Raw genomic sequence first — 19671 nt, 5'->3', positions numbered from 1 at the left:
GTCCTCATGAAGGTGTTGAGAAGAATGACAAAGGATCAGGAGGACCAGTGATTCGGAGGGTAATCAAAAGCACTTTATTGAAAGTTACATCCTTATTTATAGGGGGAGAAATACACGTTGAAGCTTTCCATAAACATGGTAACAGGCAATGTTTAGGTGGTAATAGGCAGTGTTTATAGGGAGACCTTAAGTGACACAATGCAATCATACATCAGTGATTTTTTAGGGTACATCTCATTCAGGGATTGGAGGATCTGGGGGTGTCCATAGTAGTAGTAATAGTAGTCTCTCGGTAACCGAGGCAGACGATTGTCTTTGTGCGTTTTTGTGCACAAAGACACTTGTGCGTGAAGGAGATTTAAGTGGAAAAGCCGATGCACAGAGACAGTCCCCCTCTCTCGGCGTTGGAAGCCTGGGTCCAGTGGCACGAAAGTCGTTACACCTGGAGACTTCCTCAGCTGCATTGGGTGGCCGTGTTGTCTTTTGTGCTCCAACACACCCTGAGCACTCCACAGTGCTTTGCTGCGTTGCCCTCTCAGCCGTTGAACCTTCTTGTTGGTTTCTTCCGTCTGTTCAGCCGAAACAGTCTTCACATGCTGGGTGAGCAAAGCCCTGGTTCACCAGGGGTCCACGATGACCCGATGGCCACCCTCACAAGGTTTATCAGGGCTGACGAAGCCATTGCCTGGGGTGTGGCCGCTGCCGCATGCTAGCAGCTACTGGGAGCCACCAGTGAGAGCTGGGTGTCAGGTGAGGGTCTGAGGCTGGAGAGCTGCCCTAGGAGGGCACGACAAGCCCACCATACCAGAGATATTACCCCTCCCTGAGCACCCCATATACCCTACAAGTCTATAAAATGAAATAAAAATCTTTAGAATGAAATGACAAGATTTGATCATTTTCCAGTTTTAGGCTTCAATTTTCTTATGTTTAAAGAAGTCAAACTATCAGTTTCTTGTTTTGTTTTACTTTTTTCTCCTTAATAATGGGACTAGTTACCAGGATGCAGTCAGGGAAAGCTGACAGATTTAGAAATCCAAGAAAGAGAAATTATCCTCAGGGAGAACATGGGGAATAGAAAGGGAAATCATCAACCCCACCCCCCAGATGAAGGCACTGTTGATTTATTTGCATATCTAGCATCTTAAAATTTTAAATTAAATTAATTTATTTATTACCTACAATGTTTGGTCTAAAAAAATTAAGACAGAGACCCTGTCCTTAGAGAGTTAGATGTTAAAAGGCATACTTGCTTTATGATCTCTTTTAAAAAGCTAACTTATTCTTATTGATTGGCATTTTAAAAGCATTTGCCACATGTTTTAATTATGTAACCTAGTGAAATTGTATCATTATTTTCGCATTTGTGATCCCCACTTTTCTCCTTTTTCTTTTTTCCTACTATTTTGCTTATTCAACAACTGTGGATACTCTTTTCCCTTTGTACACTAGGTGGCCCTTGGTGCTATCAAATGTGTGCTGAGTATTTAAAGCAGGTAAGAGAATCTTGTTGGCTTCCTGGTGGCAGAATGCCAGCAGCAGCCTTTTAAAGACAACAGCTAGGAGGAACTGCAGCAAACCTTCTGCAATTTCTTCTGTTCTGAGGAAGTAGAGATCTGGGACCTGACATTTAAAAAAGCAATGAGTGAGGTAAGTCATTCTTCTCTATGGAATTGTGATGGTGGATAGATAGAGAAGAAACTATTATCAAAAAAACTCAGAAGCAAATATTTTAAAGCAGATCCACAGAGCTGAGGACTAGATAAGGATAAGAAAATCATCTTTGCTTAATTAGTTTGAATTGAAGCTGTTTATACTCAAGATGCAATCATAGAAATTGGCTCAATGCTCAACTTCAACTTTTTTCTTGTAGAGAACAAGGATGATCCTTGAGTACTTTGAGACTAACTTGTGGTTTGTGTAAGAACTCCAGGTTTGCTCAATCTGAAGTGATGCCAAAAGATTTCTGTCTAATCATTGCTATGATTCCTATGTTTTTATTCAATGTATTCCTTAAGAACACCAACAACGGGTAGTTACTCCTGCATAAAAGAAAGCCAGTAGAGGACAAGCAGAAAATAAGCAGCTCTTCAGCTGCTTCAGCATTCACTGATATCAGTAAATGTGGACAGCTGTTATACTATCCCTCAAATGGCTATGCTTAAGCATGGTACCAAGAATTAAAAGGGAAATTGTGTCCGACATACATACAAATGGCTGTTATGAAGATAAGCGTGTGTGTGTATGTGTGCGTGCACAGAGAGGTAGTTCAGAGAGGGAAAAGGAAATCTCTAAATGAAAAGTAATTTTATTAACTTCTTTTTCTCCAAAACATGAAGCAATCTGGGACAAAAATGTGTTCCTTTAAAAAAATGCAGATTCCAGAATATAAACTATAGAATTTGGCTGTGTGTCTGAGCCACTCTTACAGCATTTAAAGAATTTATATATTCACAGTATAAGGAATTGCTTTAAATTATGATGTACATTTCATTGATCAGTTATTGATTATCTTCCTTTCCTGATCTCAATTATTCTTTCCTCAAAAATCTTCTCTTCACACTATGCCAATTTCATATCTTTTAATGTTCATAGAACAAAGTTTTCAGAGCTCAATGTGTCGGGGTCAGAATCATTTTTCTAATGAGTATTTAATTAGGGGAATCTCTATTAATGCTTTTGTTCACAGGCATTCCACTAGCCACTATCTTAAAAAAATAATTTGTAGTCATTTAAATGGGAATGAAAGTCCAGAATTACAGATTCCTCTACCATTCCCCTTTTCTCTGCCCAGTTCGACTTCGCAGACCCCTTCCCCCAAGGTCGTTATTTTCTCTGACACTAGATAATGTGATATGCAGGCACAGCTTTCAGTTCCTGGCAGGCCTTATAGAGCCAAACGGTTCGTTTAAGAAATTTAACAAAGTTGAAAAATACTTTCCTTTAGGTAGATGATAACTTTGTATTTTCGAAAGGGTTTCCTGTAGATCAGTTAAGATGAATTCGATTTTCAACAACTCAGCCGAATGGTCGACACTTCTTTAATGGCTTAGAGCTGAGCATCGAGGAGTATCTTTCTCAGTTATTATGTGCGCGTGGCAGTCCCACTGCCTTTCCTTTCTGCATGGACAGGTTTTCAGGAGACTGGGGCTCAGGGAGCCAAAGCACAAGACTGACCTTGGGAATCCCTTTATAACATACAACCTTTCTTCCTTCTGCAAAACCCAGAGTTGAAATGTGATTGAAAGGAGAAGCGCAAGAGTAGTGATGAAAGCGAAGTCCAAATATATAGCAATGTGAGAGAGTGGAGGTGGTTTGGGGGAACTCTAATTAAATTCTAGAATTAAAGTATATTTGATATTCCTGGAATAATATAAGAAACGAACTCAAAGATGATCCCAATACAGAATTAATTAGTAACTTGAAATAAAAACTAAAATTGTCCAGAAGTGTGCTTTCTTAGAAAAAGTCCTGCATTTCATGATAACAGTGAAAAAATCAATTTAACCATAACTGCTAAATAATACTTGTTTTTACTAATAACAATGTTTTAGCTTTGAATAGCAATTTTTCAAAACACATGGGCATACACAGCTCACTTCATCTCCATTCATAGAATACGAGCATCTGACAAATGGAAGAGAATTCAGACTATCTAATCAGTTCAACAGAATTAAAAAAAATTAAATATTCATTAATTGTTTGCCGTGTGCAAGAATATTATTCCTGTCCATATTGGAATAAGAATTCCTTCCTCAGCAGACTAAACCCGTCTTCATCTCCAGTCTTTCTAATTGTCTCGAGGCAGCCTATTCTGCGCTCGGGTAGCTCTCTTAGAATATATCCGCTCATATCAGGATGAATTTTGTTTCCCTGTTACTTCAACTTAGAGAATCCAAGTTTTGCCTGTTAAGGCTCAGATGACTAACTGCTGGCATGGAATCCTCCAACCACTTGACGGCAGATGTCATAGATGCTGTCCTCCAATCACCCTTCCAACAATGGGCTCCTCTTTCTCTCTTTTTTCATCTTTGTCAATCTGATGGTTGTGAAGCAGACATTCAGATCTCTTCGGATGGTTTGGAGATGGTTTCCGTAGAGTAGCTCCTTCCCATTTCTTCTTCTTCAGTTAGGAATTTCTTAATCACTTACTATGTGTTAGACATGTGCTAAGCACTGGGGCTATGAAATGAAGGAAAAAGATTCCCTACTTTCGAAGAGCATTACGGTGGGGTAAAAACCACCTACAAAGAGGCTGAGCAGGTGCTCCCTTGGGCAGCGCATACATTACAATTAGAACACTACCGAGAAGATTAGCATCATGCAAGGGAGACAAGTAAATTCATGAAGTATTTCATATTTTTGGAAAAGAAGCTGGGTGAGATCCACACGAGGGCTCGTCTGCTTTCTCTCTGCCACTCCTCCAAGGCATTTCTGGCTGCTTCTGTGTACCCATTTGACTGCATGCATGTGTACATGCTGCTGTCTAGTCATTCTCTCAGGCTTACTCGACTCTTTCTGACCCCATTTGGGGTTTTCTTTGTGAAGATACTGGAGCAGTTTGCCATTACCTTCTCTAGAGAACGTGTGCCGCCACTCCCTTTCCTGCGTCTCAAGTTTTCTTAGACTGACATTCCAACTGCTAGCTAGGATATCTCTCTGGATGATTAGCTTCCTTACTAGACACCGTGGCCAGTAGGGAGGAGAGCAGAAAAACTGGGCTTCCCTTTCTTATGAGGCAGTAAAGAATTAATACCTGACCCTGCTTTAGGTCATCTGAAAAGTCAGCTATCTCATGCTGACAACTATTTATAACTATGCAAAATTATACCATTGCAGCCAGTTTTATGTATCTGATAATGAGAAAGAGAGACAGACAGAGAGAGACAGAGACAGAGACAGAGACAGAGAGAGAGGAAGAGAGAGACAGAGAGAGAGAGACAGAGACAGAGAGAGAGACAGAAAGGGAGAGAGACAGAAAGAGAGGAGAGAGACAAAGAGAGACACAGAGAGAGACAGAGAGGGACAGAGACAGAGAGAGACAGAGAGACAGACAGAGAGAGAGACAGAAAGGGAGAGAGAGAAGAGAGAGAGAAAAGAGAGAGAAAGAGATAGAGAGAGACAGAGAGAGACAGAGAGAGAGAGACAGAGAGAGGAGAGAGAGGGAAGGGGGATGAGGGAAGCAAGAGGAAGGATTTCACACTTCCTAAAGGAATAACCAGGTGTTACTATCTTGATAGCACATTACAACCTCATCACTTCTGATTAAATCATGTAACTTGATCAATTGAGATGAGGTGGAGGTAACTAAATCTTCCTCTCTCCCTCCCCTTCTACCCTTACATGTGTAAAGGAGAAGAGTTTAGAATGTGATATCCTAGAAGGTAAAAGTGAAAGATGTATAAGCAAGAACCCACATCTAATCCTAAAGGGGAAAATAGATCTTTAATTAAATGGAAGACGTGAAGTCTTGAAGATGAATATATCCAAGATCAGGACATAGTTGGAAATGAAAAGAACAGCTAGCTAGGTTGTGTAGTGGATAGAGTACTGAGTCTGGACTCAGCAATACTCCTCTTCCTGAGTTTAAATCTGTCCTTAGACAGTTACTAGTTGTAGGACCCTGTGCATGCCATTTAGTCCTATTTGCCTCAGTTGCCTAATCTGTAAAATGAACTAGAGAAGGAAATGGCATACCACTGTCTTTGCTTAGAAAACCTCAAATCAGGGGGATCAGGAAAACCCCAAATCACATGGGATCAAGAGTATTTGGATATACCAGAAAAATGACTGAACAGCAACATAAAAAGAGGAAGTATTTACATGCTAAAAGAGGGAGAAGAAGCAAGGACCCCACCAGAATGCTAATGTTTTCAGGTAACTAAGGCAGAAGGACTGGGATAAGTTTTGCTGTTTTGGTACCGTAAAGAAATAAAGAGGAGAACAGGAATACACTTTTATGGAAGAAAGAGGGAGGTCTGAGGGTGAACTTGGAAGTCTCACATAGCAGATGCTCAAGAAAGAACAGAAACATGCAAAAAGGGGCAGGGATCACTTTGATCTGAATCAGCTGTGAAGGGCTCAAATTTTGGCAGGAGTGTTAGATTTAAAATGGTTGAGCTCTTAAACTGTAGTGATTAAAATAGTGGAAGATATAAATTGTGATAGATATAAGAGAGGATGAGTAAATTTGACCGCAGAAAATATGTTTCACTACAGTGTCTTGGGTTTTAAATCAAATATAAAGTGGTCGCCAGGGAAATATTCCCAATTATTCAAATACCCATACTATAAACAATTATAAATACTTGAGTAACAATATTTTACAGATGTATTTGAATATTTAGACAGACCTTGTGGTGAGTGTCAAAAGATTGACTGACTGATCTCTCTCTCTTAAGACTCAGGTCTAGGCCATGTTGGCTTAAGGCCCTTCATACTTATTTCCTTTTTCTATCTTTCTCTCTTTTCTTGAATTCCACATTTGTATTAATTAAAATCTCTATAAAACCCAGTTGGGTATTTGAATAATTGGGAATATTTGTAGTTAACGTGTACTTTGCAAAAGGATATTCTTTAACAGAAACGTCACATACCAACTCTGCAGACAACTCAGGAATCTGATTTCCTAAAGGGATCTATTCCTGTCAGAAGATGACTTCTGAAGATGGAGTCTTTTGGCTTCTCTGTTTCTATCTGGTGTTCTAGTTTTTGCCCCAGGCCTGGTTTCTACACTTCTATCTTAAGGGCTGACTCTCCCCCTTGTGACCTATCTGTCAATCGGGGGAAGCAGTTGCTGGACATCCTTCAGAACTCCAAGCAGGACCCCACCTACCTAGGATCCAGGCATTCACTGAGGACACTCCCCTAAAGACCCTGGGTCCACAGCCTTTCCCTCCCTGTTCAAGTTTTGGCCACTCCCCTGTGGGATATGTGGACCTTGCATTTGTAACCTTGTCACTTCTCTAGTTGCTTCTAGGGTAAAAGCACTCAAGGGAGTCACCCAGATGTCACTGTAACCTTGGCAACCATTCCAGCCTGGGCATTGCCTACAGTCAATACCTCTCTCCTAACAATAGGCAGGGACAGCTCTATAACCATTCTCAGCTCTGAAGAAACTACAGAAGTCTGAGACCATTGCCTCCTTTCCCCTAGATAGTTGCAGAGGGGGGAGATGACATGGGCATTGTACCCCCAGAAACTCAGCAGACTATTGACAGGGAATTACTTAGTATGGGTGGCTGAGTCAGTTTTGACATCTGGCCTCCAGGGAAACCACCAGGAAAGGGGAAGGAATTAGAAAGTAAGTAGTAAGAGAAAATTAAAGAAAAAAGACTAATTATGAACAGCTTCAGGAAGTGAAACTGTTAAGGAGCAGAATGATAAACACATTCAAACAGGGAAGGTACAAATAGTAGAAGGGGAAATGGCTCCTACATCAGAGAGAAGCATTTAGCCATCTAAGAAGGAGAAAGGAATGTAGGAAGGAAAATGATTCGAATGTCCGTCTGTGGTTCCTGTGGATTCCTTAGAGATCATAAAACCTCAGAAAAATGCATCTGAATGATTTAAAAGGGAAATAAGACTTGTGAGAATATAATTATAGCTTGTATGGTCAAAAATAACAGGCAGAATAGAAAAAACCTGAATTCACCAAAGAAACAAAAGAGAGGATAATTGATTAGCAATGCACTTCACATCAAAGCAAAGAAGACAATCTAGAAGAAGAAAAGCAAAAAAGCAGTAATATTAAAGTAGGGTCTCCATACAAATAAATCATACAATAGTGACAGGACATGTCCCATCCCTCTCTCAGTTTAACATGAAGAGAAACAAAAGGAAAAATACAGAACTGAATAAATTGCTTGAGAAACTAGAATTAAAACATTTAAAGTTTTAAAGAGAACTTCTAAACAGGATTGCTAAAGAATATACTTATTTCTTAGTATATGTGAATTTTACAGGAATTATGATTAGGGCACAGAGATATTAATAGTAAATATAAAAATATAGAAATAGTAAATACATCATTTACAGGTGAAAATGCAAAAAAAGTAATGCGCTCCAAGAAAACAAACAAAATATAGAAATCGAAGTGAAGGTTCAATGATGAAATTCTAAGTAATGATTGGTTCAAATAATAAGTCATAAAAGCTGTTAAGTAATGACAGAACTTAAGGTCAGAGTAAAATGTATATAAGCACTACCAATCTGTCAGTCAACAATCATCTATTAGTTTGCCATTTGTGTCTGTAATTGTTCTTCTGTGTTTGGGAAATGAAGACAAAAGCAAAACAGGTCCTTTTCTCAAAGAGTTTATATACTAAGAGGGAAGACAACATGTATATATAAGAATATGCAAGACACATTTGAAGCACCTAAAAGCACAATGGGGACTGATGGGTACTGGCAATTGCCCTCCCCCCTAAGAAACAACAACCTATTTGATGTTGTTACAGAAAGTAAAGGGTAAATGAGAGAAATATTATGTTAAACAAAATATAGATATAATGCTCTCAATCTTTTATGAAGCATGAAGTTTCCTTAATAGAGTTAGAAGAATTGTCTTTGATTAGGCAAAGGGTAGTTGGGATACCTTCTGGTTACTTTAAAAATCTGAGCTTTCTAGCTCTGTAAATAGTCAATGGAGAAATCATATTTGCATAGTGTGACTTCCACTCAGTCTCTCCCAGATGACAACACAGGTGAAAGGATTTCTCTCTCTTCCTATCATCTTTCAGTAATGGCATCTTGCAACGGAATTACTTGGAGGAGAGAGAGTTAGTAAAGTAAGTAGAGGCATCTCTAAAGAATAGGACCTACGTAGTAGAGAACTGAACCAAGGAAGAAGTTACCATTTCAATTGGTTGGAGCTGTAGGCCCAGGGTATGCAACTGATGAAGTCATCTCGTCAGGACACCATGAAATGATAAAGGAGAAAGGATACTGGGATCCTACTCTGATGAAGGCATGAGTTGCCTGGGACAGGTATTATTCATGTGTCTTTGCTATATGTGTGTCTTTATCTCAGTTTATACTCTGTATGTGTTGACTCTTTCCTCTGATGCCAAAGTATTTATGGGACAGTACACCCCAATTTTATTGGGAAAATATTTTATAGTCAAAATTCATATTATGTGACTTTAGTAAATGCTTTTCCTTTGAGCCAAATGAGCCTGCTGATGGATTATTTAAAGTAAGTGGAGAAAGTGGAGCTATATATTGGGAGCTAAGGTAATAGAGTATGGCATGCTCAGCTTGCCCAAATCCTCCAAACACAAAATAGATAATAAAATTCCTCAAAACAAATGAAATCAGGGAGGATGGGTCTCATTGAGGTGAGGGGGGAGCCTACAGAGCACATATGGGGACTTTGCAGACTGCCTGAGAAGTCAAGCTCCCTGAGTCCCTTATCTCCACATGGATTTACCAGTAATCCTCAGCTAGAAGTCCCAGTGGTGTCTTCAGCCAGAGTTCCACCAACACAGTCTCCTCCAAAGCCAAGGCAGGAATCTCAGCCACTCATTCCAAATGCCAGGAAGGGAATGAATCTCTGGAACCAATCTATCCAGAAGCCAGGAAGGAATCCCCAGAACCAATCTATCCAGAAGTAAGGAAAGGAATGCCTTAGACCATGCTAGTCTCTTCTTTTTATGCTCCTATTTTCCAAGACACTTTCTGTCACTTCCTATCATTCTTCTTTCACAGAAACCAAGGCATTCTTTCAATTTGTCTAGCACTACCCAAGGCGGGGGGCAGTAGCCTTTGGTAGTGCAAGCTTACTCTAGTAAGTGACTTGTGAACTCTCATACTTAATGGTAAGTAGGGATACTTTAAGTTTTTTATTTGCTTAGCTAAAAAATAGGAAAGGGGAGAGTTAATCCTATTATCAAACTGACAGGGTTCTGATCTCTACACGAGTTCAGTGTTTGGGCATCAAATTTTCTGTTTAAGTCTTGTCTTTTCTTAAAGAATGCTTGGGAATCTTCCATTTTATTAAATGACCATACTTTTCTCTGAAAGAATATATAGTCAAATTTTCTGGGTAGTTGATTCTTGGTGGTAGATCCATTTACCTTGTTTTACAGAATATCATATTCCTTGCCCTCCAGTCCTTCAATGTGGATGTAGCCAGGTCCTGTGTAAGCCTGACTGTGGCTCCATGATATCTGAATTGTTACTTTTTAGCAGTCTGTAGTATCTTTTCCTTGGTCTGGAAGTTCTTGAACTTGGTGATAGCATTCTTGGGGGTTGTCAATTGGGGATTTAATGCAGGAGGTGATCTGTGGATTCTTTTAATCTCTCTACTTTATCTTCTAGTTCAAGACTATCAGGGAAGTTTTTTGGCTAATTTCCTGTAGAATGATATCTATGTTTTTTCTTTAGTCATGATTTTTAGGTAGTCCAATAATTCTTAAATTGTCTCTCCTGGATCTATTTCCCAGGTCTATTGTTTTATCAATGAGGTGTTTAATATTTTTCTCTAATTTTTTCATTCTTTTGATTTTGTTTTATAGACTTATTTGCTTCTAGTTGTTCAATTCTAATTTTTGAAGATTGAATTTCATCCCTGGCTTTTTCAGCCTCCTTTTCCTTTTGATCTATTTTTCTTCATATGTCATTATTTTTATCTTTTATTATCTTTGCTTCCTTTTTGAGCTGGTCGATTATGACTTTTAAAACCCTATTTTTTTTGTTTTAGTTCATATACCTCTGTTTCCAGATGACCTATTTTGCTTTTTTAAGTTATTTTTCCAATTTTCTTCAGTCTCTCTTAATTTTTTTTTATTGTGTTTTGAGTTCTTTCAAAGCCTGGGTCCAATTTGCTGGAGTTTTTGTGTTTTTGCTTGGTGTTTTTTGGTCCTTTTTTCCATTTGTTCTGTTCATTACCTGAATAGAAGCTGTTGGTTATAATTTATTTTTTCTTTTTCTGTTATTTACTCATTTTTTCCCCTTCTTTCCCCCTCCTTATTGACTGTATTCTTGTTCCTCTGTTTATTTGGTGGATCTGTGAGTTTGGACTTTTCAACCCTGAAGGGGCTTCTTCACTCTTCTGCTGATTAATTGGATTGGGTTGATGAAGTTGACTTATATTAATGTACCACCAGACCAGATCTTCCCCAGCTGCAGGCAGAGGCTGAAGGTGAAAGTGAAGGTGTGGAGGCTGAAGACAATTACCCTCAGTCCTTCTCTATTCTCCTTTCTGCCAGCTTCCTCCTTGCCAGCTGCCCAGTCAGAGCTCTGAGCTTCCTGTGGTGGCATCAAGGTACCCTGTCACAGTTGCAGCCTTCACCCTGGAATTCACAGCTGGAGTCTTACTGTGGGTCTCAGAGCAATAGATGAAGGAGGGGTTTTGGATTTTTCCCTTATGCCTGAGAATTTGATGTATATTTCAGTTTGGATCAATAAGGAGAGACCTGTAGTTCTGCCTTGTTCAGTTTGGCTTTCTGTCTATTTTGAGGTTGGACTTTTCTGCTCTCTGGAGGCTTCCTCTGTGCACTATTGATAAACTGGATTAAGCCAGTTGAGCTGATCTGCAGTGGTGAATGTGCCCTGAGACTAAAACTTCCAGAGGCAGAGGCCCAAGATGGAGGAGTAGTGACTGAATGACACAACCAGGCTACCCTCCTTTTTGCCCTTCTCCTTCATCTGCCTCCCCGCCAGCTGTGGTCAGAGCCCTGAACCTCATGTAGCTGTGGTAGCAAGGCACTCTCTACTGGCTGGTGCCCTTGGCCCATCCACTGGAGTCTCAGCATAGTAGGTGGGGAGTGGAGGGGCACTGGGGCCTTCCTTCTTTCTTTTTCTTAGACCTGAGAATTCTACCTTCTCTGTGTACCTTTTAAGTTGAATGGAGTAGGAGGGTCCCCCAGCACTGTGTGGCTGTTGGATTTGTCTTTTTGTCCCCCTTGAAGCACTTTGTTTTTAATTGGTGTGAAAGAGTTTTCACAGAGGAATTGACTTTTGCTCCTTCTTGACCCTGCCCCCAGAAATGTATGGATAGGGGAGTGACATAGTTAGTCCTGCACTTTAGGAAAATCAAAATCACTTTAGTGGTTAAATGGAGGATGAATTGGAGTTGAGGGAGACTTGAAGCCAGAAGATCTATCAGCAAGCTATTATAAGGATTCAGGTGACAAGTGTCTGCATTAGAGTGATGGCGGTGGCAATGCAGAAAAGGGAGCATATGAGGTGTATTATAGAAGTGAAAGCAGCAGATCTCGGCAATAGATGGGATATGGGGTTATGAGACAATGATAAGTTGAGGATAACTCCTAGGTGGTGAGCCTGAGGGACTGGGAAGATGATGCTGTGTAATAGGGAAGGGATAGAGGTAGGATTTGGGGAGAAAGACAATGAATTCTGTTTTGGGAATGAGTTTCAGGTGTCTTCTGGACATCCAGTTTGAGAGGTCTGAAATGTCTGAGATGCAAGATTGGAGGTCAATAAAGAGGTTGGGGCAGGATAGGTAGATTTGAGAATTGCAAGGGGCTGATGAGGTAACCAAGGAAAGCAGCATATAAGAAAAGAGAAAACAGCCTGGGCAGAATCCAGAGGGACACCCATGCTTAAAGGGTGTCTGGGTGAGAATGAATGGTAAGAAAATGGACGAGGACTAGGAGAAAGAGGTGTCCCAAAAACTTAGAGAGACAATATTATCAAGACGAATGGGGGAAACAAGAAGGTCAAAAGCTACAGGGAGATGGAGAAAAATGAGGATTGAGAAGGGGTCATGGGTTAAGGTAAGAAATAATTGGTACTTTTGGAGAGGGTAGTTCTGGCGAAATGTTAAGACTGGATCCTGGTTTGTTAGGGGTTAAGAAGAGAGTGAGAAGAAAGCTGCCTACTGTAGATGGCCTTTGGAGGATTTAGATACAAAGGCATAAGTGGTATAGGATGATAGCAGAGAGAGAAAGATCAAATGAGGATGTTTGCCCCATCCCCCAGGATTCAGAAGACATGGGCATGTTTGTAGGCAGTAGGGAATGAGCCAATTGGCAGGGAGAGACGGAAAACAGGTGATAAAGTGGAGATACAGAGGGGTAATCTGTTGGAGAATACGGAGTGACACAAGATTGCTTGAACAAAACGAGGGATTCACCTTGCTAAGGAATAAGGGCATTTTATCACTTGAGACATGGGTAAAGGAGGAAGCAGTGGCAGAAGGCACCTGAGTGATAGAAGATGATGAAGAGGGGAGAAGGTGGAACTCTTTTATTTCCTGCAAAATAGGAGACACCGATCTCTGCTGATCGAGTAGGGGGGCGGGGAGCTGCAGGAAGTTTAAGGAAATATGAAAACGTTTGGAAAAGCCATTTTGGAAAATGAATCAAGAGCTGATAAAGGAGGTATAGTAGAGTGGCCTAGACATGGGGAGGGTCCCATTGCAATTGTGTATTATAAATTTGTTCAACAGTTAAGTTATGTAATTTTCTCAACTTCCTTCAAAGGTGTCAAATGGTGGGAAAGGCAGCCAAGGCTTACACTTGACTGAGATAAACCAAATTAAGTTGGCTTACCAAGGGGTTAAGATGAGAAGAAAAGAAGGAAGTGGGGGTGTAGAGTAAATGGTCTGGGAGAGAACTGAGGTGCCAACGCGACGTATGCAGGTCAAGGTGAGGAGGAACAGCAGTGCTTTGTTAAGGAAATAAGTAAGTGTCAGGGAAAACCTCAGAATTGCTTCTTTTCTAATTGGTAATAATGGGGATTTTTTCCCATGTGCCTATGGATAGCTTGGATTTTTTCCCTTGATAATGTAGAACGGGTCGTAATGTGTGTTTGTGTGTGTGTGTGTGTGTGTGTGTGTGCGCGCGCACGTGTGTGCGCGTACAAAATAACCCTACTAGATCTACCTGTGTAAAAATTAAATTAGTTTCTCTACTAAAAGTATTATATTTTTAGAGGTTTATTAAACATGATTAGAAATCAAGGATAAAGAAAATACAAAATAAGAAAGCACGTGCCTAGGCACAGAGCCCATTCACAGCTGCTTACATCTTGCCTGCTCATGAAGCAGAGAGACCCAAGTAGATGGTACAGTCAGTTTAAATACAAATTTTGTTCTTGCCCAGGTGGGGATCTCAGGTGAGATTATTGGGCATTCTGGGAAGTGCCAAGGACTTCTGGGGATTGAAGTCTGGGGTTCAAATCTCCATGTTTACACCTGATTACAACTTCTTTCTGTTCTGCTTATGTCTGCAGCAAAAGGGTACTGAGACAACCAGTGAAAAGGAGAAGCCCTCTGGCGAGAATGGTAAGAGAATATACTAAGCTCATACACAGAGGCAGAACAATGGGGTAAAGCCTTGTTGACTGAACACAGGAAGGCGCAAGCCCCAATCATGCCTCCGAACCGGATCGCTGTGTGACTCGTCATTCAATATCCCTACGTGTCTGAGACAACGAAATCCCCAAGAATGAGGTCCGGCGGGGGGAGCTGTGATCCGAAGCGGTTCAGCAATTTCCCCTAAAAGAGTTCCCTGTCCTGATAAAACACAGGTTCCTTCATGCCCTTGAGGATACACATAATCCACATGTAACACCATAATGGAATACATTCACAGCATGTATGTGCACATGTGTGAGCACGCACGCACACACATCTACATGCCAATATTGTCGTAACTCTCTCTGCAAGGTACAACTTTGGTACCTGGAAATGAAAAGCTCAAGTCATTTCTGAAGGTCACAGAACTGGTTTCAGAGGCTGCCTGTGAACCCGGGAGCTCCGAATCCCAGATCAACTCTCGGTCCATTATGCTGCGCCCTCTGCCGAGTCTCCCCCTTAGCCTGAACGTGGGTCCATGAAAGAAAGAATTATGTAAATTAGACAGTAGAAAAGTACTTACCAAATGCTTACTATATGCCAAGCAGTGTGCTAAGGACTGAGGACGCAGAGTAAGAAAATCCTTCCCCTAAGGTAGATCATGCACTGTTGAGGCGGAGAAGAGCGAGGCCGAAGCCCACCATTTAATCTCTTTAGAAAAACTTCTAAATGTGAAGAATTCACAGCATTTCTGTTGCTTGTGATATTTGCGAGTCAGTTCCTCTCTTTCCTTTTTTTCCTTTGGTCAGCCTCAAATATTCCTGTTTTCAAAGGTCCATTCTTTTCATTTGATGACGAAGTTCAGCATATTGAATTTGGGGTTGTAGCTCTGTTATTTCACTCCTACCTTTTATCTTTCATTATTGTGGAATAACTTTGTTTTCGTCTATTTTCTTTCACAGTTGCACATATTGCTAACCTCTCATTTCCATATACCGAATTTACATTAATTACAAATACATGACATTAATGCAAGTAATTACATTACTTGTGGGTTGGGTCCCCAAAGTGTGGCTACTACTGTGGATTCGAGGCTACCCTGTGTCAAGGCATGAGCTTATCCTAGATGTAAATTGTCCCTCTAATACATGCATGGGCAGGGCAAGCACAGAAGACAGGAGTGGGGAGGCACTTGTAGAGAAATCCCATTGCCACGCTTGTTCACTCTTTCACTTTGCCTCCTAATGAAGTCTCCACAAAGTTGATCTCTTCATCAGTAGGAATCTTTTGGCCAGACAGCCTCTTCGGTGAGTCTAGCATCATCCTTCTTGAAGTTGATGATCATCTCAAGCCCCCCGTCTATAGATCCATGTCTGCCTGGAATTCCTTCACTAGCTATGCCTTCCATTTTCTCAAAATTCTGGGTATGGGGCAAATTACTCTACTGGATGCCACGTCCAATTGCACAGGCTGGAACATCCTCTTGATGCCCCCGGAGCAATTTGTTTTCAGGGGCTGAATTTGTTCTCAACTTCTGGTTCCTGCCATGGATGGACTATTTAAGATTTTCAGGGACATACATAATTGGTTTTGTTTTAGTTTTTTTGTAAAAAAAAAAATTAATTCCTTCAGAGGAAAGAAAATTCCATTCAATTCCATCAGAGAAAGGGATTCCCAACTAGTAAAGAAATCACTGGCTAATATCACTTTTTTCTTTTCCTTTCCTTTCCTTTCCTTTCCTTTCCTTTCCTTTCCTTTCCTTTTTCCTTTCCTTTCCTTTCCTTTCCTTTTTCCTTTCCTTTCCTTTCCTTTTTTTCCCTTAGAATCAATACTAAGTACAGGTTCCAAGGCAGAAGAGTGCTAAGTCCTAGCCAACAGGGTTAAGTGATTTGCCCAAGGTCAAACAACTAGGAAGAGTCTGAGGTCAGATTTGAACCTAGGGCCTCCCATCTCCAAGCCTGGCTTTCTAGTCACTGAACCACCTAGCCGCCCCTGTGGTAATACCTCCTTAACACATCAACACTTCATCATCTGTGGTACTGTTAAGTGACTATATCAACTGAAATGAGGTGTGTGTGTGTGTATAAACTATTCCACTCTCTACTATTGTGTGATATTGACTGCCTGTACCCCACTTAGCCTTCTCTGGTCGTTTTAAGGGCTCTAGGAAATCTCTGACAATGGCTTAGTGCCCAATCAGGTCGTTTCTAGTACAGTGGGCGCCCCCTTATCCTACTTCTATTTAATCTTGTAAAGTTGGATTAGCTTTTACAAAGAAATAGTTGCTCTCAAAGGTATAATCACAAACATACCATTATTCTCTAACACAAAGAAGGCCTCCCCATCCCCTCATTCCCCCTCATCCTGTAACACCTCAGTCTCTGGAAAGGGGATAGGATTCGCGTCCCTTAGATTTCCAATTCTTTGCCATGCATGTTTTTGTACAGAGAGGCCCTTTTCCTTTTCCACTGATCTTTTCAGAATACTGACCTTGTAGTGCTATTGCTGGAGCAACGACTATTTACAATTTCTTAGCCTTCTGGGCATAGTTTCAAATTGTTCTCCATATTCCCTCCAATATCCTCTTTCCTTTTCTGTCCTATTAGGCAATATGACAGGTGTGAAGTTGTACCTTAGAGTTGTTTTGATTTACTTTTTTTCTAATTAATGGTGACTTGGAACATTTTGATTTCTTCTTCTGAAAACTGCTTGTTCATATTCTTTTAACATTTATCCATTGGGGAATGACTTATTTTTAAACATTTGTATCAGTTGCCTAAATATCCAAGAAGTGCGCTCTTTATCAGAGAAATTTTTAAAAACTTCTCCATCCCTCAGTTTCCTGCTTTCTTTCTAATCTTGGTTGCATTGGCTTTGTTTGTGCAAAATTTTTTAAACTTCATGTAACCTTTTTTTTTTTTTACTTTTTATGGTCCTTTGTATCTCTTGTTTAGTCATAAATTGTCTGTTTATTCAGAGATCTAATAGATAAAAATTTCTTTGCTCCCCTAATTTGCTTATGATATCACTCTTTATAGCTAAATTTATCTTGGTATACATTGTGAGCTGTTGGTCTATTCTAGTTTCTGCCAAATGCTGTCCAGTTTTTTCAAGATTTGTTGTCAAATAGTGAATTCTTCTTATTAAAACTTGAATCTTTAGGTTGACCAAACACTAGATTACTTCAGTCATTTACTGCTGTGTATCTAATCTATTTCACTGATACACCATTCTATTTCTTAGTTGGTAAGAGATTATTTTTGTGATTGCCACTTTGTAATGTGATTTGAAATCTGGTTGTGCTATACTACCTTCCCTCACATTTTTTTCATTGATTTCCTTGACCTTTTGTTCTTTTACATAAATTTTGTTATTTTTTATGAGCTCTATAAAATAATTTTTGATTGGTGTGCCAATAAGTAAACCAATTAAGTGGAACTTTCATTTTGATTATATTGGCTCAGTTTATGCATTAGCGATTGCTTAGATCCATCTTTATTTTTGTGAAGAATATTTTGTAATTGTAATATATAATTCCTTTGTGGCAGAAACACTCCCAAATATCTTATATTGTTTATAGTTATTTTAAATGTAATTTCTTTTAAAAAAAAGGACATTTCTTTATCTCTTGCTGCTCAAATTTGTTGCTAATATATAGAAATGATGGTGATATATGAGGGTTTATTTTATATCTTGCAATTTTGTTTAAAGTTGTTAATTTTTCAACTACTTTTTTGGGTAGATCCTCTAGGATTCTCTAAGGATATCATCATATCATGCGCATAGACTGATATTTTTACCCCACATTGCCTATTCGAATTTCTTCAAGTTCTTTGTCTTGTCTAATAGCTAGAGCTACCATTTCTAGTATAATATTGAAGAAAGTGGTGATTATGACCGTTTTTCACCTCTGATCTTATTAGGAAGCTACTAACTTAACCTCATTTCATAAACTACTTATTAGTTCAAGGTAAGTTCCATTTATTCTGATGCTTTCTCGTGCTTCTTGATAGGAATGAGGATTGCATTTTATTAAAGCTCAGTATTTGGGATTTAAAAAAAATAAATTATTAAGTATTTAGTCAAACATATGAGACTAAAGTTCATATGGAGTTCTGGAAATATAAATACACTTTTGCTCAAAAACGGCCATTTAAAAAAAGAAATACTTGAAATGATATAAAGAGGGAAAGATTAAATATGATAATTTTGTCCCTGAGTGTCTCCCGTCTCCTTTCTAGTAACAATGCCCATACTGTCTTATGACTGTGATAACAATAATTGCACTGAATTTCATTCTGCTCTTCAAGTTGGCCTTGATTGCAGGGTCTGTTCTCTTATTTCCAATTCAGTGATCTATTTTGTTTGTTTCCTTGAGACAGATGGACAGAAGAAAATTCAAGAGGAATTTCAAATTGACATGGATGCCCCGGAGACCGAACGTGCAGCAGTGGCAATACAATCTCAGTTCAGAAAGTTCCAGAAGAAAAAGGCAGGGTCCCAGGCTTAGTGCTACGTTTCCTCATGGTTAATGACAGTGAATAGATTTCTACAGTCATCAGACAAGAAACATGTGACAAAATAAGCTAATCAGCACAAAACCAACAGCCTAAAAATAGCCCACATTAGCCATCTGAATGACAAATATGAAGTGCATGGAGAGAAGTTCTTGGTCTTTACATCCCCGTCAGATGGTGTGAGGCAATGCTATTGAAGTAACTACCATGATCTGTTTAGCTCTGGTTCTCGTTCTGTTTCCCCTGTAGCTAACAGCTTGATTTGATGTAATAATACAACAAAATAAAGAAGTATTTGTCTTCATTTGCTATTTATCTTAATAAAACGTTATACAAAACAGATTTATATTTTTATCTCCTCTCAAACCTGGGCGACATCATTTGGAGATTTGATTTTCTCATTGCTTTTTCCCGAGGGACATAAGGCAAATTCTAAGTCTGGCATGAAGAATGTCCTTTACGCCAACAAATTCTTTAGAATAAAGGAAAAACAGGACGGATGAGGAAGAATACATTTTCTATGTATTTGCTATATGGCTAGAGTAGCAAAAATAGGTTATGTTTTCTTTGCAGAAGAAATGAAAGAAATGATTTTAATCTAGGCTAGGAAAAGTAAATATACTAAACATATATTTGAATCATGTAATTTAGACCCAATACGGTATAAATCAATAGCAAGGCATCCTCCCTTTTCAATCACCCCACCTGGCTATCAAAAATGTAGGGAGAGAGCCACAGAAAATGTTGGCTCCTCGTCACTGCTTTCGCTCATCAAACAACTCTGAAGGAACAGATCTTTTTCATCTCGTCTCTATTTTTCTGTGGTCTTGATCCTATTTGCTCCCCATTGGAATTATTTACCAGAATGCTCAATTTTGAGTGCTTTGCTGT

At 39.6% G+C, this 19671-nt stretch overlaps 1 protein-coding gene and 1 pseudogene across 1 annotated transcript; both read left to right on the top strand.

Annotated features, from left to right (window-relative positions):
• Window positions 1–1536: 1536 nt before the first annotated feature.
• PCP4 (Purkinje cell protein 4) lies at window positions 1537–19182 on the top strand. The gene is made up of 3 exons (XM_007493076.3): window positions 1537–1650; window positions 14200–14251; window positions 18646–19182. The coding sequence occupies exons 1-3, from the start codon at window positions 1642–1644 to the stop codon at window positions 18771–18773; spliced, it is 189 nt and encodes a 62-aa protein (XP_007493138.1). The 5' UTR covers window positions 1537–1641; the 3' UTR covers window positions 18774–19182.
• LOC130454155 (U6 spliceosomal RNA) lies at window positions 4264–4364 on the top strand (annotated as a pseudogene).
• Window positions 19183–19671: the final 489 nt, after the last annotated feature.

Source organism: Monodelphis domestica, chromosome 4, assembly GCF_027887165.1.
Source record: "Monodelphis domestica isolate mMonDom1 chromosome 4, mMonDom1.pri, whole genome shotgun sequence".
Classification (NCBI taxonomy): domain Eukaryota; kingdom Metazoa; phylum Chordata; class Mammalia; order Didelphimorphia; family Didelphidae; genus Monodelphis; species Monodelphis domestica.
Note: the sequence above shows the minus strand (reverse complement) of the source record. Positions and strands in the feature narration are given on the sequence as shown.

Coding starts and splice junctions, on each gene's coding strand:
- PCP4 (XM_007493076.3), top strand. Junction 14,252..18,645: donor GAAGCCCTCTGGCGAGAATG/GTAAGAGAATAT, acceptor TCCTTGAGACAG/ATGGACAGAAGAAAATTCAA.